Source organism: Artemia franciscana, chromosome 10, assembly GCF_032884065.1.
Source record: "Artemia franciscana chromosome 10, ASM3288406v1, whole genome shotgun sequence".
NCBI lineage: Eukaryota > Metazoa > Arthropoda > Branchiopoda > Anostraca > Artemiidae > Artemia > Artemia franciscana.
The window spans coordinates 32,231,039-32,257,056 of record NC_088872.1 but is presented as its reverse complement, the minus strand read 5'-3'; the positions used below and the strand labels follow the sequence as shown (position 1 = coordinate 32,257,056).

General features: G+C 33.9%; 3 protein-coding genes across 6 annotated transcripts in view; 2 read left to right on the top strand and 1 right to left on the bottom strand.

Moving 5' to 3' along the window:
- The window catches only part of LOC136032081 (calpain-11-like), a 212,066-nt gene extending 205,464 nt beyond the window's left edge, over nt 1-6,602 (top strand). For both annotated transcript variants that reach the window (XM_065712210.1, XM_065712211.1), the window contains 2 exons: nt 4,455-4,510; nt 6,271-6,602. In XM_065712210.1, the coding sequence (XP_065568282.1) occupies nt 4,455-4,510; nt 6,271-6,297 (83 nt within the window). In that variant the 3' untranslated portion in view covers nt 6,298-6,602. The remainder of the gene's footprint in view (nt 1-4,454; nt 4,511-6,270) is intronic.
- A 674-nt stretch (nt 6,603-7,276) lies between these two features.
- LOC136032082 (cytochrome c oxidase assembly protein COX18, mitochondrial-like) lies at nt 7,277-16,600 on the bottom strand. 2 transcript variants are annotated; one of them, XM_065712212.1, is made up of 6 exons: nt 16,515-16,598; nt 16,067-16,371; nt 13,208-13,493; nt 11,698-11,822; nt 9,436-9,546; nt 7,277-7,992 (listed from the first exon to the last, which is right to left on the bottom strand). In XM_065712212.1, exons 2-6 carry the CDS (start codon nt 16,361-16,363, stop codon nt 7,810-7,812), a joined length of 1,002 nt encoding a protein of 333 aa, XP_065568284.1. In that variant the 5' UTR covers nt 16,364-16,371; nt 16,515-16,598; the 3' UTR covers nt 7,277-7,809. The 2 variants fall into 2 exon arrangements, with proteins under 2 accessions (XP_065568284.1, XP_065568285.1); XM_065712213.1 differs by lacking the exon at nt 16,067-16,371 and having other exon boundaries at nt 16,515-16,600.
- The window catches only part of LOC136032080 (bifunctional heparan sulfate N-deacetylase/N-sulfotransferase-like), an 88,059-nt gene continuing 78,427 nt past the window's right edge, over nt 16,387-26,018 (top strand). The window contains exons 1-2 of one of the 2 annotated variants that reach the window (XM_065712209.1): nt 16,387-16,405; nt 21,737-22,031. In XM_065712209.1, coding sequence (XP_065568281.1) covers nt 21,844-22,031 — 188 coding nt within the window. In that variant the 5' untranslated portion in view covers nt 16,387-16,405; nt 21,737-21,843. Of the gene's footprint in view, nt 16,406-16,558; nt 16,663-21,736; nt 22,032-26,018 lie in introns of those variants that run through there. The other variant, XM_065712208.1, reaches the window with a different exon arrangement.

Genomic DNA, 26,018 nt, shown 5'->3' with positions numbered 1-26,018 from the left:
TAAGGAGCAACATTAAAACTTAAAATGAACTGAAATATTACATATATAAAGGGTGTTGCCCCACTCTCAACACCTTGCACTTCACGCTACAGTTTTACTAATTGTACTGTTTTACTAAATTGCAAGTTTACTAATTGTTCTAATTAAACGACCCTTGTGTTTCAGGAGTTGTTTTTAAAGAATTGGGACAAAATTCAAACTTTAGCTTAAGGAGCGAGGTATTGAGGAGGGGGCATCCCCCTCGTATGTGTGATAATTTCTGTTCTATTTAAGTTTTAATGTTGCTCTTATTTTAGTTGAAAAAACTTGTTTTATTTAAATTTAATTTCTGATCATTTTTCAAATAACGCCAGGATATCTGGCTCTACCTCCACGGAAAAATCCCCCTCCACACACAGAAATATTCTCTGGGCAATTACATCCTGGCAAAATTTACCCTGGACAATTTTCCTTAGCATCTCCACGCCTAACATTGAATTGGTAAAGAGAAAGCAAGACACATAAAGAAATTTCGTATAGGAATTCTGGCAAATTCACCCAGTGTAAAACTCCCCCTGAAAAGCTCACCAACTGGAAACACCCCTCTCCCTGAAAAATTCTCCCAGGCGAAAATTCGTCCTCCCCTCCCTACCCGAAAAATGTATGCTTACTTCCCAATAGCAAATAAAACAATGGGTAAATTTCATAACTTAAAGACCTTTCCCAGAGGATGTAGTGGGTCATTTTATCTCTAAAGACATAGTTATTGGACCTTTCAATTATGCTAAAGGAAAAAGCTATCTCAAAATTTTGATCAGACGATTTTGGGAAAAAAGTGGTGTAGGAGGGGGCCTAGTTGCCCTCCAATTTTTTGGTCCCTTAAAAAGGGCACTAGTACTTTTCATTTCCATCATAATGAGCCCTCTTTCGAGGTTTTAGGTTCACTGGGTCGGTACCATCACCCCTGGAGGGCCAAAAAAAAAAAAAAACAAAAAACGCGCATACTTGATCTTTCTTCCGGCAAAAACTACAAAATTCCACATTTTTGCTGATATGAGCTTGAAACCTCTAAATTAGGTTTCTTTGATACGTTTAATCCGATGATCTGATTTTCATTAAAATTCTATAGCTTAGAGGGGGTGTTTCCCCTTTTTCGAGAATCAGACACGTTTTTCTCAGGCTCGGAGCTTTTGATGGGTAAGACTAAACTCAATGAAACTTATTTATTTGGAATCAGCATAATACGCCAATTCTTTTGTTATATCTATTGGCACCAAAATTCCGTTTTTTAAAGTTTCAATTACCATTGAGTCGAGTTGCTCCTTACCGTTCGTTACCACGAATTGTTTGATTACCCATTAAAGTCCAAATAGAGATCATTAAAATATTGATCGTTTTTCTGCGTTACCAAAAGTAGTATATTCGTAAAACTTTACAGTTTCATGAAATGTAATTAAACAAATAGAAAAAGTTTTTCAACTAAAGTAAGGAGCAACTTTTAAACTTAAAACGAATATAAATTACTCAGTGACTGTCCCCTTCTCAACCCTTGCTCATTAAACGAAAGTTTTTTAGTGCTTTGAAAAATCTTATCATTCCAATCTTAAATTTTCTTTAAAAATTTGAAAAGAGCGAAACTTCACAGTAAATAATAAGGAGCTAAGGAGGAGAAAGCCCCCTTCATATAAAGAATAATCTGTTCAAATAGCTTACAAATCTGTTCCTTGCTTTCATTTGAATAGCTCTTTTTTTATTTAATTTCTGATTGTTTTCCAAATCATACCCAGACCTAACCAAGATATAATTTGAGGTACCGGTCCCTTAAATCCCTGGTTAATTGCTTTTAAATATGTAAATAATAATTGTACATTGATTAGTACCGTACCACATTTGAATTTGCAATGTCAGTTTTGGATAAAATTTGAATATACTTAAAAAATTAGCGGTGAATAGTGACTTTGGTAAAAAGTTCCTTGTTAATATCACTACTAAAGAATTTTGGTTGGATGAAAAGGAGTATTATTGTTTCTATGGATGGAAATTCTGTGAGACTTTTGATCTTCTACATAACTGAAGCCATCACAGCCTCTACAATAGGATTTCTTATCGATAAATATATTGCATGCATTTCTTTAAATGCATAAAAGTACTTAATATAAATAGAAAATGAAAATAATATCATTTAAAATTGCTGAAAACTAAGTTCCCGGCAGTATTTGCCATTCCACAAAGAAGTTTCCTGGCGGGGTGATGATGACCTGCCTTGCCTCTTCCACCTCTGTGCTGGTAGATACGGAAATGTAATATTTTAGCTGTATAGAGAAACAATTTAATTAATGCCTAGTCCAAACCTACCTCTTTCAACATTTATTTGAAACCTCATGACGAGTAAGCACTTTGTCTATTAAAATGTACTTTTTTAGGAAATTACCCTACCCCAACTCAAAAATGACCGTGTGGCATTACTTCTTTTGCAACTGGGAAGCCTTAGACATAGTTATTGATACTTTTAAATCAATTACCTCATTAGAATTTTAAATGGATTGCAAATTCGTCCTCTTCGGGGTAAAGCCGCAGTTTGGTGCCCTAAAATAATAAGAAAACAAGACTTTCCCCAGACGCAGTCTGTAAGGTCACTTAAAAAAGAGCTTTAAATTCACATTTGAATGAGCTCCCTCTCAATTATCTTGGAGCTTCGGTTTGATACAATCACCCCTGGGAAAAAACAAAGCAAATAAACATGGATCGACGATGTGAAAAAAAATGGGGAATTCCACATTTTGAAGATTGGGGCTTGAAATCTCTACGGCAGGGTTCTCTGATATGATGAATCTAATAAAGGGATTTTCAATAAGATCGCTTGCTTTTTTGGGAGCGTTGCCCCTTTTTTCGAAAATCAGGCAAATTTTCTCAGATTTTTGGTTTTGGATGGGTAACAATAAACTGAAAGAATTTTATATATTTAGTAACAACATAAAAGCCAATACTCCGGCATAGAAATTGTCATGAGGATTTTATTTTTAGTTTTGGTTAATATTAGTCTAAGTCATTTTTTACTTCTAGTTTTTAATCACAAACTATTTGATAAGATTCTCTTGTGACGAAATTTTTTTTGAACCTGTTCATTTTATTTAGTTGAACAGGACAACAAAAAGAAAAGGGGTTAATTTGACATTTGGATTGTAAGTTTAAATTTTGTTTTTCTTTCGCTATTCCATTTTTGTAATCTCTGAATATATAAGGGATTTAAATTTGAGGGGGAGAATTGTCCTGTTATGAAAGAGTTGCATTTTACATGGCCGTTATAAAATCAAAACGTGGTATCCATGCATGGGGGAAGATTTTTGAGCATCTCTCTACTCCTTCTGTAAACTATTCTAAGGCGTAGAACATTGCATAAAGACAAGTCTACATCTGTTATAATTTACGGAAGCAATAAATCTTTCTGTAATTTTGGTTTCAATTCAATTTTCTTTCAAAATTAAATGCATAATGATTAAATACATTATTGATTAAATAAATTGATTCCTTTACCAGGAATCCTTGTCGCTTAAAATTTACTGTATTTTGTTTCATTTTGCATACAATTTAATTGCTCTTTTTATTTTAGAGTTTTTCTTAAAAAGTATTTAAAATAAACTTATTCCTACAAAAAAAAATTCTTGAAATATATTACCTGTCAACCAACCACCGCTGATATTTTAGCGTTTGCCCCCCCCCCTGAAAAATTTTATGCCGGCGCCCTTGGAGAGCAGTAATAATGGAGGGGTCACGGGCCCCATTTCACTCACCAGCTCCTTTTTGCAACAAATCAGGACTATCCCAATCTGCTCGTTTTTACAGGATTATCCATTCTGCTCTATATGAACTTAATTTCATTATTCATTTTTTTTTAGCAGGTTTCATATTATTGAACTTGTCAGACTCCCGAAATTTTAAAAATAGTCTATCTTAAGAATGAATTGTTTTACCAAAAAAAAAACTTATGTCAGTGTTTTATCAGATCACAGAAATGGCCTGTAATAAAGATGGTACTACCTTCGGGCCTTTGAGTTGGGGTCTTATTTGGATATATCAATTTTTGGTTATTATTATAAGAAGATAAAACTCCACTTCGATTCATACGGTGTAGGCTCTGACTCAATGATGAGCCGAGACCTTCCTTTTGTTCCCAGGCGAGAATTGCACGCGGCTTTCCAAAATATAAAGTCACATTCATTGGTCCAAATTATGGTCCTGACTTAAAAAAAAACTGCATAGTTAAATCCTCACCACATTCCTACAATAAACTGAAATTATTAGCAATAAATGAATAAAAGAAAAAAAAGGACAAAACCAAAGTATTGTTCTTCCAACACAGTGAGCAGATAAGCTATTTTTCTGTTGAACTAGCTCACGCATCAGCCATGTGATATCCTTTTTTTTCTTTTTTAAGTTCTAGTGAGAACTGAAATATATATTTGCTCTTTTTACAGAACGATACATGAACATTAATGGAAAAACGAAGGGAAATATCCTCTCTTTAGAAGAAGTAAGTTTTACTTGTTTATTATTCTATATCAAATAAACTTCGCTATTTTCGCTAATTATTCTATATTTACTATCCAGGGTAATAATCCAGCTTTAACTCTTTTATACTGTATTTTTCACTTCTGACAGAAAACACAGAACCCAGTCAGAATCTCTTTACTGATATTCTCTTACTAGAAAAGATAACCTTTATTAATTTCTTAGATGTATTGTCACGTCTTCGTCATGGATTTTTTTCGCGAGTTGTTTTCGTGATACCTACTTTAAAATTATTGCAGCATTAAGCTGCGTGAGGCCGACGCACCGATAAAAATGTCTCCTCTGTCTCTCCCTCTTCGCAGCTACTGGTTCGACCACCTCTGATGAAACATGCTTAAAGTGGAGAACTCTTACGGTTTGATGCTGTAGTGTGTTTATTATTGAAAAAACAAGGTTTACAATTTGTTGAATTTAATATATTGGTGATTAACTTGGGAGGAAAGGAAAATAAGGTAGACGTAGTCAATTTTGAGCGACAAAAAAGTATTTTTGTTGAAAGGGTCATGTTCTATCCCCATTTATATGAATCGTGAAGGCGACGGGAGAACACTGAATCAAGTACGGAAGAAAAACTTCCCTGGACTTGTATTATGTTGATGATTTAAACATCCTAGATGAAAGTGTGAGCAAAATGAATGAACTTTTAGATATTTTCCGAGTTCAGGGTCCTAGAATAAGTTTGAAAATTAATACTAAGAAAACTAAGTCACTAAGGCTAGGAATAACTCTACTTTTATAGGAATGACTCTTTCCCTCAACTCTACTTTTTAAAACAGTAAAAAACTTTAGCGTAAAGAGCGGGGCGTTGAGGAGGGGACAGCCCCTTTCATATGCAGAATAATTTCTGTTCGATTTAAGTTTTAATGTTGCTCCTTACTTGCAGTTAAAAAAGCTTGTTTTTTTTCTAATAAAGGATTCAGTACCGCAGTACCAAAAAAGACAAAGACAGGTTATGGGTTTACTTCCAAAAACTTGTATGCGTTAGATTATAAAAGAAATCATGAAATTTCAAAATCAGTTATAATTCAAGACGCGTTTTAATATGAATAAAAAAACCTGAAAGAAATAAAGAAGCTAACTGTCTCTAACTTTTAGGATGTCTTAGATTTTTTTTTATTTCAAATTTGTTTTTATTAAATACCTGAAAGCATGGCTTGGCCTATTCCTAAGGTTTTGTCCTTAATATGTTGAAGATGATCGAAGGGTAATTGTATGGGAGCAGGGAAAGGAAATGTTATCATGTAAAGTATATTATCATTATCAGGTAAAGCGTGGAAATCGGGTAACTTTTATTGAAATTGGCTATTTTACCATAATATGGTATTTTTTTACCATAATATGGTATTTTAATAATAGTTTCTTCGAAGCTTATTTCTAAATAGTCAACCAGCAAAAGAAGGTTTTTTTTCTACTGTTGAAGGGATTGTTCTTGAAGAGGGTTATTGTTGAAATTTTTTATGACAGAAATGACGATAACATTTCCTTTTCCTGCTCCCATAAAATTACCCTTCGATCATCTTCAACATATTAAGGATGAAACCTTAGGAATAGGCTAAGCCATGCTTTCAGGTAAAAAGCAAAAGAAGAAACACAAAAATGGGCGATCAATATAGAAAAATCTTAAGATTTCAGAAAGTTTAGGGCTGAATACTCCTTATCACATATATGGACCTGTAAGGAACCATTTCTAGACAAGTTGTTTTAATCTTCCTTCCTTTACAGATGATTCTAATGACGATTTATTCTTGATGACAGATGGCAACATCAATGCACAAGTACACACCTCTGGAACACTATTTTACAATGGTTTCCCAACCTATACCAAAGGTTTATTCTACCTGATTTAGATTGGCCTCTGGCTTTATTTTTTCATCTGTTTTCCTCTTGTTAATTGTCAATCTGATAGTATTCACTCATATAGAATCTTGAAAAATCAATGTGATGTTGATTTTAATTTTTTCTCTCTTGTCTTTTTCCCATGTGTTCTACTATCGAATGAATATTACTTACTTTTTAATTTCATTTTTCTATTAAGAGTTAATTAAGTTTCCGTAGTTTCTATGTTTTTCAAGTCAATATCTTTTATGGCACTTTCTGTTGCGTTTCGCCAATTAATAAATGTTATTATTTCTCAATTGCGCTCTCTTTCTTGGCGTCAATTATGTGTTTTGGAGTTTTTCTTTTTAAAATTTAATATTTTATACGAAGTAAATAAGGGAGAGCGTGCAACGCTACTATGAAGAATCAAATACAAATGTGGCATACATTTTAATTTACAGGCATACTCTAGGCAGTTGCGCGAGAATTTTACGGATAATATATCCGCGGGGGACTCAGTTTCGTCAAAGCAGCTGGAAAAGGAGCAGTATAAAATAATGGTATAACCATAGTAGATTATAGTAGTATAGATTATAGATTAAAGTATATGGTTATAGTATGGTATAACCATAGTAGGCATAACCATAGTATGTAAAATTATGGTTTGGCATGATTCTGGCATAATGTCTTTTCGTAAAAGTCCCTACGCATGGTGGGAGCCTATTGGCACGATCGCCTTTTAACTAGTAAAGCTTTCCCCAAGGTTTCCTATAACTTGTTTTGCATAACTCACCATAGTCTTGCAACTTTTTCTTATTTCAACCCGTATACGAAAGGAGAAGTAACATTTAAGGGAATATAAACTTTGACTGAAAACAAACAAAAGGCAATTAGATGAAAATGTAAGATATAACTAGAAAAAGCTTTAAGATCAAGAGATTTTGGGCTGAACAATTATTTCAAGAATTCACGAGCTATTCTAAAAAGAAAACTAGAAGTCATATCTTGCAAGTTTTTCCATTCATGGAGGTAATTCCAAATCTTGATTTGGTGTAGTTTTCACTTTTGTTTTCACTAATATATCATGCAAAAAAGACCGTGAATTTGTAAAAAGAAAAATAAACCTCCTACAAAGTTTCAGCTCAGACACTATTTTTTTTCTCCCCCCCCCCCTCTTGCTGGCCCTAAAATTACAGTTGGTTTCTTACCATAAAAAAAAGAAGATGCCCTGTGTCTTTCGACTCAGGTAAATAATTAAAACTTTCAGGAATTTGTGTTTCTTTGGGGAAGGGGAGGTGAAAGGGGACTTATAATTTTGTGTTTGAGGGAAAGAGGAAATTATTTTTTCACCGGTGTTCACAACGGAGTATACATAACCCTTTTTTATGGCCGTCGTCCGACAGTGTCTTTGCTAGTATGCATGCACATACGCTTTGCTTTAACTTATTTTTTAATTCTGTTTATTGAAAATTTGTTCTTCACATTTTTTGCCAATTCTCTAAAAGGATGCTGAAGTTCACTTTCCAACTTTGGAATTCCACATAACCTTCGGAAACCTGGAGTTAACAAAGCCAAATTCTGAGCTATTGATAAACTATTCGATACGGTCCAATAGAGAACTATGTCCTGAAAGAAACATTGACTATTATATTTTTGTCATTCGCAAGTCATTCTAGTACCAATAATAAATAAGATAGCAATTGGAAATGCAAAAGCAAAAGAAAAAAGAAATTCAACTTACTCACACAAGAAAAGAAAAACAATTCGTGAAGAGATGTCAATAAGATTCGAAAATACTTCTATCTGCACGCGCTTTTACTAAAGATTTTGCAGGACGATGTCTATCATTAATGTACATACTAGATGTTTTAGGCTCAAAGAAAAACATAATATTAATTAATGCTTAAAAGAGAGTATTTTTAAAGAAAAAATTGATTTTTTTTATCAATTTTTAATAGCAGTTTCAATTGATGCAATCTGTGACAGAGGGTGCACAAAGTACTTTTCTGGAAGATCAGAACGTAGCTGCTTATCAACAAGTTTAGGAAAATTAGAAACGATGAGAAGAGTAAAGAGGTTTTCAACAAAACTGCATGTCACAAAAAACTAGAGATAGGATATTGCTATGAAACATTTCTATAGTTCTTTCGAGTGCTGGAAAGAATTTCCGTTGCTTATACTTGAAGTGGTGGTAAATTACACCATTGAAGTACTTGGCAGTTTCGTTTAATTAGCACTCAAAGTTCTCATTACCTAGTGCTCAAATAAAATAACCGAATACTTGAAGTTCCCAAATCAGTTGCGTCAATTCGTAAAAATTTAGGGGGAGACGTAAAAAGTCTGGGGGCTGGTAATTTTGCTTTTTTTCAGTTTTTACGACAATAATGCCAAAAATTACATCTTTAATTAGTATTTTAAATAAAAGATATTTTTCAAAACATGCAAGGGAGATTTAAAAAATATTTTTAAATGTTTTCTCTTTCATAATTGTAAGTTTGAAAATAGAAAATTGCCTTTATTTTCAGAAATTAACATCATTATATACTAACAACTAGACCATTTTCATGAGTTATTTCCAGTCATCTTGATTATCATAGTAATTTCTTCTTTTTTTCAATGTTTGGTCACAACATAATGACAACATTGCATGTCTAAGGAACCTTCTTTACAGTTGTTTGTGTATGGCTGTACTGTTTGTCCTAGGTGATTGGAGGGTGAGTATAAATAAAACGCAAATTTCTGTTCTTTTGTGATTCATTTATTCACCTGTAGCAGCATACGTTATCTTGATGTTTGATGTAAATATTTATTTTCATTTTTTTCGAGTTTCGTTTAATTGATAGCAGTTTCTGTTCCTTTTAAGTTTAAATTATTATAGGACTGTATTTTCACTCATCTTAGGTTTTAATGTGGCTCTTTACTTTTCCTCGAAAAAGATCTTTTTACGAAAGTTTTTCTTAAGCTAATAGTAGAAAAAAGATAACAACTCTAGATGAAGGATCGATCAAGACAGTTTGTGCACAAAGACATTTTTATGACATGAGTATTAGAAATAAAAGAAAAACTTACGGCAGGTGCAAATGCAGCTAAAGGAACTATAAACAAACAAAATCCACGATATACATATGTTACTATTTTCTGAGAAAACTTGAGCTCCTGCTTCCGAACTAGGGGGAGGATCTAGAAATAAAGTAAATACAGTTAATAACGCTTTTTCAAGTGGACCTAGATTATAGACAAAGTAGTGTCAACATACTTTCAGGAGTCATCACAAACAGAATGCTAAAATAGTGATCCTAGATTTACAATTTTCGTTTTAAGTACTTGCGTATCTACTTGCTTATTCTCATCTGAAGCACAAAAGTTAGCTTTAGACAACTCTGGAATGGTATCTTATTCTACTGGCAATCTTCTTGTTGTTTCCAACTGTTGTATTTTCATTATTTTTTTAATAAGGAGGGGGGGTCCATTTACCTTCTGACTACCACTTTAAGCACAAAAAGCAGGGTTGAAATTGTGAAAAGGATATTTAACCCCTTCAGGTTTCGAAAAATACCTTTGTTCGGTATTTCCATTGAAAAAATCGAAAAAAAATTGCACTTTCAAAAATTCACTTTTTATCTTCATCAAAAGAATAAAACAAAATCCTTAACCCTCTCACTATTAATTGGTGCTACTATTAAGTTTTTTTTGCAAATTAAATTCTGCAACTGTTAGAGATGAATCAAATTTTGCTATTTGAATTATGTCATTTTTAAACGTGATTCAATTTTCTATTCAGGAATGATCAGGAATCATTTGAGTCTGTTATATTTTAAAATGGAACAAAATGTAAAAGCACAAAACTGACATCCGTATTTAGTTTCAGCATTATATTTGGGTGATCCTTATGACTGAATTCCTGTTAAACACCACATTGAATATTTTTTTGTAATTTGACTCATCTTCCTTCATAATTTTCACTAGGATGACTTTCATAATTAAGTATAAGAAAAAAGAGAAATTTTGAATTTCTTTCAGATCCAAAGTCTGACTTTTTTTTGAAGTTTTTTTTTTTCGTATCGTCTGAACTAAGGTAAATATTATTAAAGACATTGTGTGATAACTGGTGGTTAAAAAAAAATCTGCTTTTAACTTTAATGTGGATACACTAAGAAAAATGTATCAGATATCACTGGACGTAAATAATTTCAAAAACTACACTGCCTTTCCATGACGGTAAATGAAAAGTTCAAATAGGGATAAATCCTTTTAATAGACCGTGAATACATATGCAGTGACCGTCATCAGAAGTAACTCGTCATCATAAGATAATCCTCATCAATATTACTATGTAGTAACTCTTCATCAGAATTACAACTGATGACGGTCACTGCATATGTGACCGAAATATCTAGTATTTTTTCAAAATTTTCACTGTCTATTAAAAGGATCTATCCCTATTTGAACTTTTTATTTAAACATCAATTTGAAAAATTGACGAGCCTCTACCTTGGTTATTTAAAACAAAAAGAAAAGAGTAAAATAAGAGAGGAAAGACCTTTCATGATGTTTTTTTTTTTTAATGATGTTCTATTTTTCATGAAACTACCAAAGTGTACAAAAAAACCAAGAAATATCTCTTAAAAGACCTTGTTACTTATTGTATTACTTCCCTTTCCAATAGATTTCCAGTAGATCTTTTGTATCCTTTCCAGTAGAATCCATTAGAAATCCAGCAGAATTCCGGTAGAATTTTTGTATCCTTACCAGTAGCATTTTGGATATGCATCAATGATGCAGGAGTTCAATAGGCTCAATGCAGGTGTTCAACAGGCTCAGGCTCAATGCAGGTGCTTTGCAATAAATCTTTTACAGACCAAAAAGAATTTTAACAACTCTATCAGTTTAAGGACTGAAATCATAATTATAAAATTTTGACAGAAGTTCATTTTCCCATTTTTCAGTTGCTTCAATGTAACTAAATAACGCTTGCATTCAAGCTTTTCCTACAATCTCAACTTTTCACTCCTTGATTCAGTCATTCCACTCACCTGGTATTTGGCATTCATCCCATGTCGACAGTTTCAACAAGAGCAAGAACTCGGTGATTTTTAAGTAATTTACCTGTGCACTGAAAATCAAATAAATAAATTAATTTTCAGTGCATTAATGCCTTTTCACAAAAATAAAATTTTGGTGATTTTGCAAGCAAAAATATATAAATTCATGCTTTCTTTTTAATAAAGTCAAATCTTAGCCATATTTATAAAGTAAAATCAAAAGATTCTTATGACAATAAATATTACCTTAAAATTTGAAATGAAGCTGCAAAATCAAATGAAAACTTACTTCAGTCATGAACAGGTTAGTAAGCACTAGAGTAACTGGAAGTATATAGGAATGATCCATATCGGTAAGATTTGGTATCCAGGCAACTCCTTCGACACACAACTGTCCTTGAACTAACTGGTAATCTGAAAGAAAAATTTACATTTTTTTATGTTCCCGGTCAAATCTCCCTCCAAATGAAACTATTAGTAGTTTGTGTTTATGAGAAGACGAGAGGAAGGTAACCGATTAGGGCCTTCCCCAGCTATAATTACGTATAGACACTACTTATTCAGGCATACACGAAAGGACTTTCACCATATTTCAACCGTATTTTCCAAGTCATACCGCTTTTTCTGCGTGTGGACTTTTACATGAAGAGCGAAGATTAATTTATTTACTTTTTCCAAAATAACGCAATTAATAGTTGCATGCCTCCGAAAAAACAATAAAATTAAGCATAGTTTACAAAAAGTAAATTTTCGCATTTTAAAATTAACAATACATGCTTCATCATTATTAGTGCATTACCAAATTTGGTGCTAATAAAGAGCAACTATTAACTACTACTAGTGCTACTAACAACTCACAGCATCACCAAGCCACCTGACGCCAACACAGCTACGCATACTTCGCCTCCATCCCAGTCAATTCAAAGTGTCTATCTTCACACCCTCCCAAGAAGCTCCTATTTCCCTTAAATCTTTCTTTACGATAAATCTCCTTCGTTTCCTTCCACAACTTTCCTTAAATTTTAGTTAAGTCTAAAACTCAGTCTTGCGTTCCAGAATACTTTTACAAATGAATGTAATGAAAGAAGAAACCAACTGGTCAGCCATAGCTCATATTCAAATTAATTATTAAACCCACAAACACATTCCAACAAATCCAAATCATTATTTCTTTCCCGAAAGGTTCTATTACCGGCATGGAATTGTTGAAAAAAATAAGAAAGAAAGAAACGCTAGACTATCAAATACGACTCCCTAGTTTAGTGAAGCACAAAGTTCGGAAACTAAGAATTTGAAAAATTAGCACATTAATGAAGATCTAATCGTAACCTAGAACTAATATAAGAACGGCTGAGTCCATCTAAATGGAAAATAAGACTACGCTCTTAAAACTATTCCGGATACAATCATGTAGCTGGTCAACGAACAACCTTTCCAATCCCTAACTCAAACTACTTTTGCTATTTTTCATTTGGTAATGACATTCAGAAGTGTCACTGTCAAAAATCTTTTTGGGGGTTAATAGAATTTATCGACTGGCTGGTCATTCTTACCGCCCGATATGATAATTTTGGTAAAGCTACATTAAAATAAGTAAAACCGTAGCCCCTTTAGCAATATCAACCTCCACATACGTGTAGCTTCTGCCTGTCGTTCTGCGTTGCTCAAAGTTAACTCTCAAACTAAATCAAAGATAACTTTGTAAGAGTATCTCATTGAGATATTTTTTGCATCTTGGTGCTATTAGGATGTGTCTAAATGACTTATAAAATACAAGCGATATAGGTTGAAAACAATACCTGGATTACAAGAAGGTAATCCGAGTGCCATATTTCTGAGTCCAAGTGAAACAGAGATCCATAGTGGTAGTTGGATTATGCTGGCAATTTGGCTTTTAAAAGGATGACAATTATATCTTCTGAAAAGATCCAGGCGAACTTTGGCAACAGCTTTATCAAATTCGTATTTTGCTTTTGTTTTTGGCCAGTTGTACTTTCTAGCAGCTAAAGCTGTTTCACGTCCAATCAATTTCACATTTTCGTCCAGTTCTGGTTTCAATTTATGAAGTCGGGTTAAAGTCTTGTGCTAAGAAACAAAAGATCGAAAGCCGTTAAATTTCAAATTGGTTCACCAATTTAGACCCTTTTTATTAAATAAAACCCCAATACCTTAAACTATTTCCCAGTAGGACCGACACCTATGGTTACAAATCTGCATTAACAAATATTCTACTTCGTCACCTAATAGCATTATCTCACTGATGATTCGTTTTTCAGAATTTTGCAAGCAGAAATATTGTTTCAATTTTTTGTGGAAGGGGAGCGGGAGCTCCACAATTTTCTTCAGAAGTTCCAAAATGAGTAGAACTTTATTTACCCCCTATTCAAGTATTTTATTCTAGATAAAATTCCTTTTTAAGTTGGTTCGACCATGGGAGAGGATTTATGGCCCTATTTTAAACGAAGTCCATGTCTGATAGATGATGATGTCAACTGAAGCACGATTAGTAGGCTGAAATTACTGAAAATTAACGCTGTATCAAATATGATTTTGGCTTAAATGTAGTTTTGCTCTAAAAGGTACTTAAGTTTCAGCAAATTAGCCTATACCATCAAGCATAAAACATAAAATCGCGAAGAAAAGTAGAAAACGAGAACAATAAACAGCCAGTGAATAAAAAACTGAAAAATTATGCAGATATTTCGGTCAAGACCTCCGTTTGACCGTCCTCAGCGCGGAATAAAACTGATGAAAATATAAAAACCAAACCTTAAAACAAAACACAAAACTAAAATAGATAGCCTTTTCTGAGTAATGGTGAAAGGGTAACTGAATATTAACTGAAAATATTTTTAAAAAATTTCAATTTTTACGCTGGCTATTTATTGTCCTCGTTTTCTTCCTTTCTTCGCGATTTTATGTTTTACCATGAATAGCCAGTGTGGTCTAAGGAATTATTTACACATAACATCGACCAAATTCGAAACAATCTAATATCCTTGTTGTAAGAAAATAAAAACCCAAAAGACAAACTTTTAATCAGCCTAAATACTGCTGGTACTACTATAATTACTACTTTTATTTATCTCAAAAATAAGTAGCCCCCCCCCCAAAAAAAAATGAAGAAAAACAAATATACAGCATAAATACTGCTGGTTCTGCTCTAACTACTACAGATTTATCTCTCTATTGAACATTCTGAGGCTCAAAATCGAGTAAACTTCACTTGTCAAAACTGCAAATCAATCCCTTTAAATTTTATTTGAAACATACTTTTTAAGAAAATGTATACTAATTTTGGTGAAAAAAAAGAAGTCGTTTTGAGTATGTGAGAGAAAAAACAAATATAAAGAAAAATGAAATGGTAAAGTCACCTATAGTTTTTTTTTTCTTTTTTTTTCTTTAATGTGAATGGTGAACTAATTGCAGTAAAAGTAGCGTGAAGAGTGGTGAGCTTTTGGGGGGCTGCAGAACACCTCAGTCATAGGACATCATCTACTCGTTTGAAGTTTTAACATCAATCTTTACTTTCATTCGAGAAATGTTTTCTTTGGGTTTAATTTCTGTACGTTTTCAAAATCATATTCAGGGTAATAATCCTTAAAAGGCAAGATGCCACGGCCCTCTGCTCCCTGTATTTTGAAGTAAAATTCAAGCTTTGCGGTATAATACTTCAAAATCAAAATCATTCAAATAAAAGGTGCATCCTTACGAAAATATAGCATTATCTGAGGTCAGATTCCACAATCTTAAATAATTTTTCAGACAGTGATGCATAAATTTTTCAATAAAGGGGTCATCGAACAAATGTTGATTCTGAAGGCTTTACTTCCTACCTTTGTTTAGGTAAGCAGATTAATGTGATTTTTTTTTATGTCAATATGGCTAAATAATGGGATTTTATAGTTTAGATCCAGCTCCAAATTTATCTGAAGGACCTCTCCCAAAAATCTGGAGAATTTAGTCTAAAAAAAAAGAAAGCGCAAACGCATAGAAATATAGTCCGTAAAACTGGAACATATTTATACATGTATACATATGCATACATTTATAAACATATGTATATATTTATCTTTAACTATCCCAAGTGGATTAGCTACCTCGGAGTTTCGCTAGATAATACTTTGGCCGTTGCCGGGCTAAAATTGTTGTTTTGCAACATAAAATAGCAAAAACTGGAACTGCCTTGCACGACGTCTCTGTTACTTTAAAAAGGCACTAGAAATTTGAATTAAGTTCAAACTAGCACTCTTCTGATTTTCCAAGACCACTAATTCGATCAAATAGTCCCTAGGAAAGATAGAAGAAGAAATAGAAACGTATATGTGACCCATCTCCCCGAGAAAATGTACACGAGATTACTATCATGATTGGCAAGATGCTTCCAGAGTCACTAAACTGTGGGATATTTTTCATAAAGTAGCTTTAGAATCATTGAAAATATTTGGTATGAATTTAATTTTAACCTAAAAAGATAACCCTGTCAGTGGGTGTTATAATATACGTGTTTTAAGACTTCTTTTTAATCCATAATTTAACTAAGCGTACTACCTGGTGTATTGTCAATTTTAACCTAAAAAGATAACCCTGTTAGTGGGTGTTATAATATACGTGTTTTAAGACTTCTTTTTAATCCATAATTTAACTAAGCGTACTACCTGGTGTATTGTCAAAGGAAATGTAGATGATCGGAGAATAATGGTCGCTGAAATAATTGTAAGCCACCAAGGCAGTCCTGTAGAATCGTGGAACAGCTTAAATGCATCTTGCATCAGATGGACTATGTGAGAATCAGCCAGTGATTCAAATATACCAAGATCTGCTACATTATTCGGTGACAGAGAAACGGCAGTTGATGCTATCCTTCTTTTCGTTAAGTCGCAAGGACGCAAGAGGTTGCATGCAACACGAGCTGATTTTAGGCTTTGATATATTCTTAGTACTTGGAGTGCCATCTAACAACCTAAGAAAAATTAAACAAAAATTATCGGTTTAAAGTATAAAATAATTTGAGTTATTTATGCTAATTATCCAGAATTATATTTTTCTCATCAGTAACAAAAGAAAAAGTTGCATTGTCTTATGAGTAAACAAAATGACTATTACCTCTCTAAAATGTTCCCTATCCAACATAAAATTACTTTAGTAGATGACTCTTGAGTACTTGAGTTTAACAGACATAGAAAATAACGAACATTTTGATTATTTATTAGCATTTGAATTCACAGTTTAGATACCTTACAAGGAGGCTACTGTAAGACATAGAAATTACATTTCACTTTTACTTTTTTGATCAAATTAATGGACATTTTGTATGTTTAGGTACAAATTCTTGGATGTGGAGTAATAGTTTCAAATTTTGGGTCACATTAAGGCTAGGCTATTTTTTTTCAAAAGGTGATTAATATGCCTGCTGAAATATGAACATACCCTTGTGATTCCCTACTCACAACCATTCCCTTATATAATAATGTTGACTGTTTGCAATTATTTCCCAGCTCCCAACCCTCTCCCTAATTCCTGATTAGGCCTATAATGAGGCAAATTTTAGTCTTTCTCCTGTACCCTTTTGAGCTAGATAGCAGATTCCTCATTTTATTCTATTAGCTTACTAAATTTAGGTCAAATAGCCTGCTAATTTTTTTAAAATTGTGGAATAGGATAAAAGACATATTTTTGGAGAAGACCACTTCTCTTAGGCATTCTGGAAAAATAGAGATGAGTTTTGGACTACCCTTATTTTACTGTGGCATGATGCAATGTGAAGGTTGTAACAAGAGTCCCACCTTCTTACTGAAATTTTCACCAATGATTTTTCAGCATAAATTAAAAATGGGCCTATGGTCTCTGCATTGACAAGCAGTTAAAATGAAAAATATGTTTAATAGGCTATTTGTAATTTATAAAATAGATATCAAGCAATAAAAGCTACATTTTTAGAATCAAAAGAAAACCACTGATAATTCTATTTTGTATTTCTATTTTAAATAATTCTATTTTAGCCACTTTTTGCTATAATGGAAAGGGGCTAGGTATTTCTAAGCTTCAATGTTAACCCTCTTCTGATTTCTAAGTCTTAGAAATTTGCCTACTTAACAGGTCTTTAGGCTAGGCCCTAGGCTACCTATTGAAATTTTGCAAAACAAGACTTTCCCTCAATTCTCAGCTGTCAATTTCTTTTTATGTGGTCTCATTTCTGAAAATATAGTTCCTATTATTTGAGTAGAATTTTAAGTAGCCTAATATCAATTATTTTTCTTCTAAATATAAAAGATTATATTTGCAAATCTTTGGAACCTCATAAATTGGGATTAAGCATAAGTTGTAAACCTGAAAACAGCTTTGTTGTGCTTCATTTAAGCAAAATATGTATTTTTCAAACTTTCACTATCTTAACACTAAGATTTTTAAGGGTCATCAAAGGTCAGGCCCCTCTAGAGGGTGAAGAAGTAAAGGTAGGTATTCCTAAATACCTCCCAGGACATACTTAAGTCTGTAGATCCATCCCTGAAAGTTTCATTTTCCTAACCTAACCCCTTTCCAAGATAGCAAAAAGTAGCTAAACTAGAATTTTACCAAGTTAGCTTTCTGGGTAAATTTATAGCAAACAGTATTACTGGCTTTTGTATAAAGTGAATATACCATTCAATGCCTTTTTTATGCTCTTTACAAATATAATAATCACTTCTACCAGAATAAGCACTTTTTAACCTCTTAAAAATGACCTAAATATGGGGTATAAAAAAAGGCTTAAAACATTGGTCTCAAACTTTATGACATTGGACTCAAACTTACCATTTCATTATAAATCCATTTTTTAATGTTATATTATCCACAAGCACTGATTTTCTACAATTAAATTGGATAAATAAATTTTATCAGTGTTATAGTGTTTTCTTGTTCCTTGTCACCAAAATTTCAATTAAAGCATTTGTTTTTGGTTGTTTTTTACAAATAATAGGATATTTGAAATTGCAAATCTGTAATAGTTTAGAAACAAGTTTGGGCTATATATTTGCACATCAGGGGGATGGGGGCAAAGCATAGCATATATTAAGTATGTAAACTAACTATTGCTGTATTTAATATAGTTAAATCTATAGCAAACAGTATAACTGGCATTTGTAATAGCCAGCTTTCATATTTTCGACCAAAAATTCGATGTCAAGGAAGAAGAAAAAACCAAAACATTGATAAAATTTATTTATCCAATTTAATTGTGGAAAATCACTGCTTGTGGGTAATATAACAATAAAAACATGTATTTATAATGAAATGGTAAGTTTGAGTCCAATGTTTTAAAGTCTGAGACCAATGTTTTAAGCCTTTTTTATACCCCATATTTAGGTCATTTTTAAGAGGTCAAAAAGTGCTTAAATCTGAATTTCCAGTAAGAGAATAAAAAAAGGCATCAAGTAGTATATTCACTTTATACAAAAGCCAGTAATACTGTTTGCTATAAATTAACTGCTTTCTGTTAATATGTAAACAAAGCTGAAACACTGAAAGGATACATACATCAAAATAAGATAATTGGTCTTTCCAAAAAGAGGTCCTTTGTAGGTAAGTAAATAAACTAATAATTTCAAGAGTTTGATCTTAAATAATTTTTATAATAACCATATCACTGCATAGCTTAGATTTTTAGCTATTCATTGATATATACAGTTGTTCTCAACTTCTCTTTTGTAACAATTACCTTAAATCAAATTATCCAGTAAAACAAGGATCAAATCTTATAGAATTACTGGTTAATGATGACAATGGTTGGACATGTTAATGGCATCCCACTCAGTTCACTATAACTTTGATGACCATTCTCCATCAATGGCTCTTTTAAAGGCAGCAGTACTGGGGGTAGTGACCACTTCTTTGGTGAGCAAATTCTACAAATTCACTATTTCATTAGTGAAGAAGTTAATGCATAGTCTAGTGGCAGCTCTCTTCTGATATATTTTCTGACTATGCCCCCTATTTCTGGCAGATTGATCAAGTTGACATGGCTTAATTAATGGAGTTATAATTCAGGAGCTTATGCATCATAATAATATCATCCCTTTTATGTCTGTAGACAAGAGTGAGGAGTTTCAGTTTCTTCAGACAGGATGAGTAGTTTAAGTATTTGCATCCATCAATTGCTTTCATAGCCTCTCTCTGAACAGATTCTAACTTCTGCTGGTCACCTTTGTTGAGGGGGTTAGCAACACACACACCCAAACTCCAAATTAGGCCTGATCAATTCCTTATGTAATTTAGTCACCACCATAGGTGACCTACTAGTAATTGTAGGTGACCTACTAGTAATTGTTGTTTTTATAATGTCAAGGGTTTGGAGTGCTTTGGCTACAGCTGTCTGTGTGTGCATAGTGAATTTTAATTTTTTATCAGCTATGATCCCCAAGTCTCTCTCTCCTTCAGACAAGATGATAGTCTGTCTTGATCCATCCATCCCTAACATATGATAAAGACATTTCTCATTTTTCTTTCCAAGTGGATTGTTTGACATTTATTCACAAAGTTGCCCACTGGGAAAGTACCCATATGCCATTCTGCACAGAGGCTCTCTTATTGGGTGTATCAACGGGTCCAATGAGTTTAGCATCATCAGTATAAAGACTTACTTTGTTTTTTACTGTAGTTAGTACATCATTAATGTAAATGTTGAATAGTGTTAGTCCCAAGATTGTTCCCTGGGGTACTCCACTTAATACTTCCACTTCTTCTGAAAAGAATACCTGTCCATTTTTTCCAAATATTTTCACCCTTTGCTTTCTCCCAGAAAGAAACTGAAGCACCCACTGTATGATCTCATTATGTATTCCAATCATGAATAACTTGGCCCTTAGTTGATGGTGACATACTTTATCAAAGGCTTTTGTAAAATCCAATAGAACCAAGTTGATAGTGATTGCTTGATCTCAATGCTCAGTAATATAATCATACAAATCAATAAAATTAGTCTCAACCTAGCTGACTATCCATGCTGACTATCACTGAGCAGCTCATTGGTGGTCAGGTGTCTGACAATGTGGGTATTCACAATTACTTCTAAGATTTTACCAGCTACAGATGTAAGACTAATGGGTTGATAATTGGAAACGCTGTTGTGGCTACCCCTTTTGTGTACAGGTGTAATATTAGCATTCCACCAGTCCTGCAGAATCTGCTTATCATCAAGAAACATGTTTGTAACTGGAAGGGTTAATTCTGCATGAGCTCCTTTCAATACTCATGGGTGAACTTCATCAGGACCAATGGATTTGTTAGGATTAAGTAGCTTCAGTCAACACTCTCCACATCAGAGACGACCACAGTTATCTTTTGCATAGGTTCCTCAATAGAATATTCTGGTGCCTCTGGTAATGGGGCATTGTCTGGAGGCGTGAACACTGACTTAAATTGACTACTCAATACAGCTGCTATATCTTTTGGGGTACTAACTGTTTTGCCATTCACAAGTAGTTCCATAACTGGGTGTCTCCCTGGTTTCTGACGTGGAGCATGCTTCCAAAATCTCTTTGGGTTAGATTTTGAATCTAACGCTAAAGTTTTTTACTGTTTTAAAAAGTAGAGTTAAGAGAAAGAGTCAAACTTTAGTGTAAAGAGCGGGGTGTTGAGGAGGAAAAGCCCCTTTCATATACGGAGTAATTTCTGTTCGTTTTAAGTTTTAATGTTGCTCCTTACTTTCATTTAAAAAACTTTTTTTGTTTAATCTTACAAGAGTGAATAGTCCATTCAGTTATTTTTAGTGTAACATATGCATTTATTTACCAACATACAAGGTGTGAGAGATTGTAGTTTTAAATAATTTTGCTCAATTGGATACTTGGTTTTTACCCTAGTGAATTCAGAGAGTTTATTTATAAATGTATTTTATATTTTGAAAGTGTTTTAGATAATAGAATTCATAACTAACTAACCTGATATTTGAATATCCAGAAAATATAAATAATATCACTGGAGAAAAGTCAAGTCTTTGTGTTGATCAAGTGGATCAAAAAGGTAGAGTGCACTTTTGAAATTGCCATTGTTGAAATCCCCACACTGTAGTCTTACAGTTGCTCACCTTGAACAGTAAGAAAAATCACATTTTTGTTTGAGTAGCACCGATGTGTCACATTTCTTTCGTTTTTGTTCCAGGGATGATTGTTTCAAACCAGCGGTCTTAGAATATTGAAAGAGGGCTTATTTGAAGACAAATCACAACATTTTTAAGTAACAAAAGAGATTGCAACACAGATAAGTACCATGCAGGGGGTTAGCCATGTAGCAAATCTTTTCAAATGATTGTTCTGTTTATGTTGTACTTTTTGTTTCTTTATTTTTAGTTCCCAACATAGCTGGCGCTTTTTGCGTCCCATATTATGATCAGCTGTAAGAAGCCACGAAAGCATTGTAGATGGAAAACGATTACTAATTCCCACAAAGCTAAATAATGATTGAAGAGCCTTTACTTAGTCAGTGTAGATGTAGGAGATCAAAAGAAACTTTGAAGACATTTTTTGGATATAGTTTACTTCACCGTGTTAATACCCGAAAGTGTGTAGCAATACTGATTTTAGTTGCTGTTGTTTCTTCATTTTACATTAACAGTCTTGCCACTGTTGGTCTAAGAATGAAACCGTAAGTATTTATATGCATGTTTTCTAGCTTTTGTTTATGATTTACTCTTAAAATATTTCTTGTGTTATATTTCTTTGTTCATTTCTCTACATTTTTCCTGTTTTCTACCTTTTTTATGATTTACTCTCAATATTTTTCCGTTTTTTATGTGCTTATTGTTTTTTTTTAGTTTTGCCTTTGCTGATTGCTTATTATTCATCAAAGTCATTTATCAAACATAATTTAAACAAACCTGACAAATTTCAATACAACTTTAATTTTATCGTTTTTTATTTACTAGGTTCTTCTTATTTATTAGTTTCCGATTTTGTTCAATTCCTTGGTTCTGTATATCACACTGTAACTTATTGTTTTGTATGTTGCAATATAGGAAGGGCTGAGTAGAAATGTGGAAAATTTATTTTTGACTTTGGATTGCATAATGGCTATAGGACGATTTTACATGGATACCCTGGAATCCTCCCCCTCCTTCGAAGTGAGCTTGTCCTCTCTGGAAAAAAATGTTGGTTGCACTTCTGTTTACTTGCATTTCAGGGGACTACACTTTCTTTGAGAAATCTACTTTAGATGATAGAGTGTATTCTCTACTGAACAGTAGAGTGGCCACTCAACTGAAGATAAATATATTGCAGACTTGAGAGAGACAAAGAGAGAGAGAGACTTTTATTTTAAAAACAACTTTCACAGTGCGTGGCGCCGAATTAGCGCTTTACGTCAGGTATTACAGTCAGACAAAACTTGTCAAATAAAAAAAAAGGAAAAACGCAGACACAGACACACAGTGTCAGACAGACGCTTGTAAGTTTAAAACAACCAATCATCAACTAAAAACTGAGTCAATACAACAAATTCACTGATTAATAATTTTTACAAAAGCTGGAATGAAACTCTTCCTGTATCTCTTGTGTACTGATGGGAGAGGTTGAAGGATGGGGACTTTCTGGGAGTTGGGTCTTTGAGGTCGGGATCTTAAAGGTTGAAAGGGCGGGGGAATAAATCTTGGAGACAAGGGGTTTGTGTTTGCTTTATTGCCAAACCGGGTACACAGGCGGGTTCTTCTCTCTGATAGGGTAGTAAGCTGGAAATGTTTAAGAAGAAAGTGATATGGGAGTTTACCTTGACCATAGATAATTCGTAATGTTTGCTTCTGGAGTGACTATATTGAATAAGATTGGGAAGTTTTTAGGCAAAAATGCCAAACCGGACAAGAATATTCAAGAACTGGGCGAATGTAACTTGTATAAATTCTTAAATGGTGGAATGCAGGACAAAAAAACTTGAAGAAAAATTTTAACGTAGAAAGTGCCAAATTAGCTTGCTTTTTGATGTTAGAAACGTGGACCTCCCACTTCAGATTGCTCAAGGTAAAAAAAAGGTAAAGGATACGGCATTAGACTTTACAGTCCCTCCCGGCGGTACTGATCTCCGTTTCTTGGCCCTTCAGCCAGGAAGTGCAATGGGGGGTTGGGGGCCAGCCATCCTGTGCTTTCGCACACCCTTCCTGTTTCCCTTCCCCAGATTTCTCCAGGTACCCATTTAGGGCTGGGTCGACTCTGGCTAAGCTTACAGGGTCACGTCAATGACCCCCGTCCCAAACTGAAGAATTGGGTACACTGGGATTCGAACCCGCGTCCTCTCAGACAAAGGATCCCGAATCCAGCGCACCAACCCACTCATTGATAGCTCAAGATAGTGATACTGAGGAGTTTGCACTGCTGGACGGACATCTCTGGAGGGATTGGTTGCTTGAATGAAGGTGTACTCTTCAAGAAACTGATAGTCATGATATTTGACTTTTTGGCATTCACAGTCATGTCAGCCTGTGCAGTGTCACTGAAAATATCATCCATGATTTCCATAGCTGAGCTCTTCAAATTTTCCCAGTATGAACATGTCGTCGAAAAATTTCCAGCAGTCAGGGCATTCAGTAGCAAGTCCATTTATCATGAACATAAGTGGGTCAAGGAGGGTACCCTGGGGCACACCACAGTAAACTGGAAGGAGATCTAAATAGAAAATTTTATACTTTACACATTGAGTTCTACTGGAAAGGAAAGACTCTAATATTCTAACAAGGTTTGGGTTAACATGAATTTTTTTTGGAGTTTTTCAACTAAAACATTGTGGTTAATCAGATCAAAAGCTATTTGGAGGTCTATTACAAGTAGATTTAGCCAAACATCAGGGTTTTCCAAATTTTTGCAGTGGAAAGGCCATGTTGATTGCCAAATTGCTTTGGGTCAATAAGTTCTTCAATTTTCGATTTAAGCCAATCAGTCAGAAAGCTCTCATATAATTTCGATAAAACTGGACGAAAAAATCGTCCAGAAAACGGACGATTTGCCCCTCCTCCCCCACACCACCAACTGTGCTTGCCCATGAATAGCTAAATTATTTAGTGGAAGGTCATCTGCCCCTGGCGTTTACCCTCCAAAAGTACACCCCCCCCCCCCCTCAGTGGAAAATACCCCCGGTAAATACTCCCCCAGGGGGAAAATCCCCTCCCCTCGCGGAAAATAAGGCTTTCCAAATTTGAAAATTTTATTTGAGTTTTTTCTGTAGGGGAAAGGAATTTTGGTACTTGTGTATTATACGCCACTCACTCAAGTTTACGCTGTGTAATACTCAAGAACAAACCGGTTTCTTTGTTAGGTTCTTTCAGCTTAGCACGAGACAAAGACAAGTGACAGAATAGATGGAAATTTTCGGCTGTATATTTGCACATGGGGGGGGGGGGGTAAAGTATTTGGGCAGTTTGAAGTCAGAAAAATTATTACTTGGTAATCGCTTTCCGAATTTGAGAATTTTATTTGAGTTTTTTTTTTAGTTCCGTAGGGCGAAGTAATTTTTGCACGTATGTATTATGCGCCACTCGCTCAAGTTTACGCTGTGTAAAACTCGAGAACAAACCTGTTTTTTCATTAGTTTCTTCGTTACTTAAGAATAAAATTTGGGCTATAGATTTGCTCATTAGGGGGGGGGGTAAAGTTTAGTGGTTCTGCATGCAAAATGTGTTAAGGTACAATTGTTCTGCATATTATGAAGGAAAGATTGTTTTTTGACTTCAAACTGTCAAATACTTGACTTCAAATACTTTACTCCCCCCTTTTTTTGTGCAAATATATAGCCCAAATTCTAATCTAATTTATTTCTGATCTATTCTGTCACTTGTCTTTCTATTGTCTCGCGCTAAGCTAAAAAAAAAAGACTAACGAAGAAAGCGTAGACTATATACCGAGATATTTACTTTTCATTTATTGGAAGGCAAAAATAATCTCGTTTCTCTCTTGAAGTTTCTCTTCACTGTGGATTGCGCAATATTCAATAACGGAATATTTCACAATTATTACGCCATGCATTTTTGCTTAACAACTGGAGTTAATAATTCCGTAATCCATGCCAACGAAGAAAAGTATTCTAATAACAGGGTAGTTGATTTAATTTTTTACCAAATGCTGATTATTTATTGAACTCAGAACAATAGAGTGGTAATATACTTCTGTGCATGGAATCGTATTTTAGCTACTGGTAATTGGTTAGTTTCCGGTCAGTATTGACATACCTGCGGCGCAGATCAAAACTGCAAGTAAGGAGTGACTCGTAGTAATAGTAACCGAAACTGTAAAAAAGGGATTTTCGATGAAGTACTTGCATCGAAAGAATTAATTTTTTATTATGATTCTAAATATTTAAAGTCCATTAGATTTTGGGGCTACCTGGCAAAAGGTACAAGCCTGACAAAACTAGGGGATTCTCTAAAAGGTGCAAAACACCCCCAAAAAGTAATTGATCTTGATAAAATCATGCTGTCAAATTCAGCATATCAAAGAACCATGTTGCTGAGATATGAGATATCTGCAATAATATGAAATTTAGCACTTTCCCGAAAAGAACGGTGCTGGGGTCGTTTTTATTTGTTTTTCTTTGTTTTGTTTTTCCAGGGGTGATTGAATCGAACCAATGGTCTGAGAAAGTCGGAAGACTCAT

Excerpts from the sequence above, each read along its gene's own strand:
- LOC136032082 (XM_065712212.1), bottom strand. The coding sequence starts at position 16,363 with ATGGCACTCCAAGTACTAAGAATATATCAAAGCCTAAAATCAGCTCGT. Across the intron at positions 13,494-16,066 it reads TTCCTTTGACAATACACCAG|CACAAGACTTTAACCCGACT; the intron begins GTAGTACGCTTA and ends TTTGTTTCTTAG. Across the intron at positions 7,993-9,435 it reads TAGCTGCATTTGCACCTGCC|GACATAGTTCTCTATTGGAC; the intron begins GTAAGTTTTTCT and ends TGTTTCTTTCAG.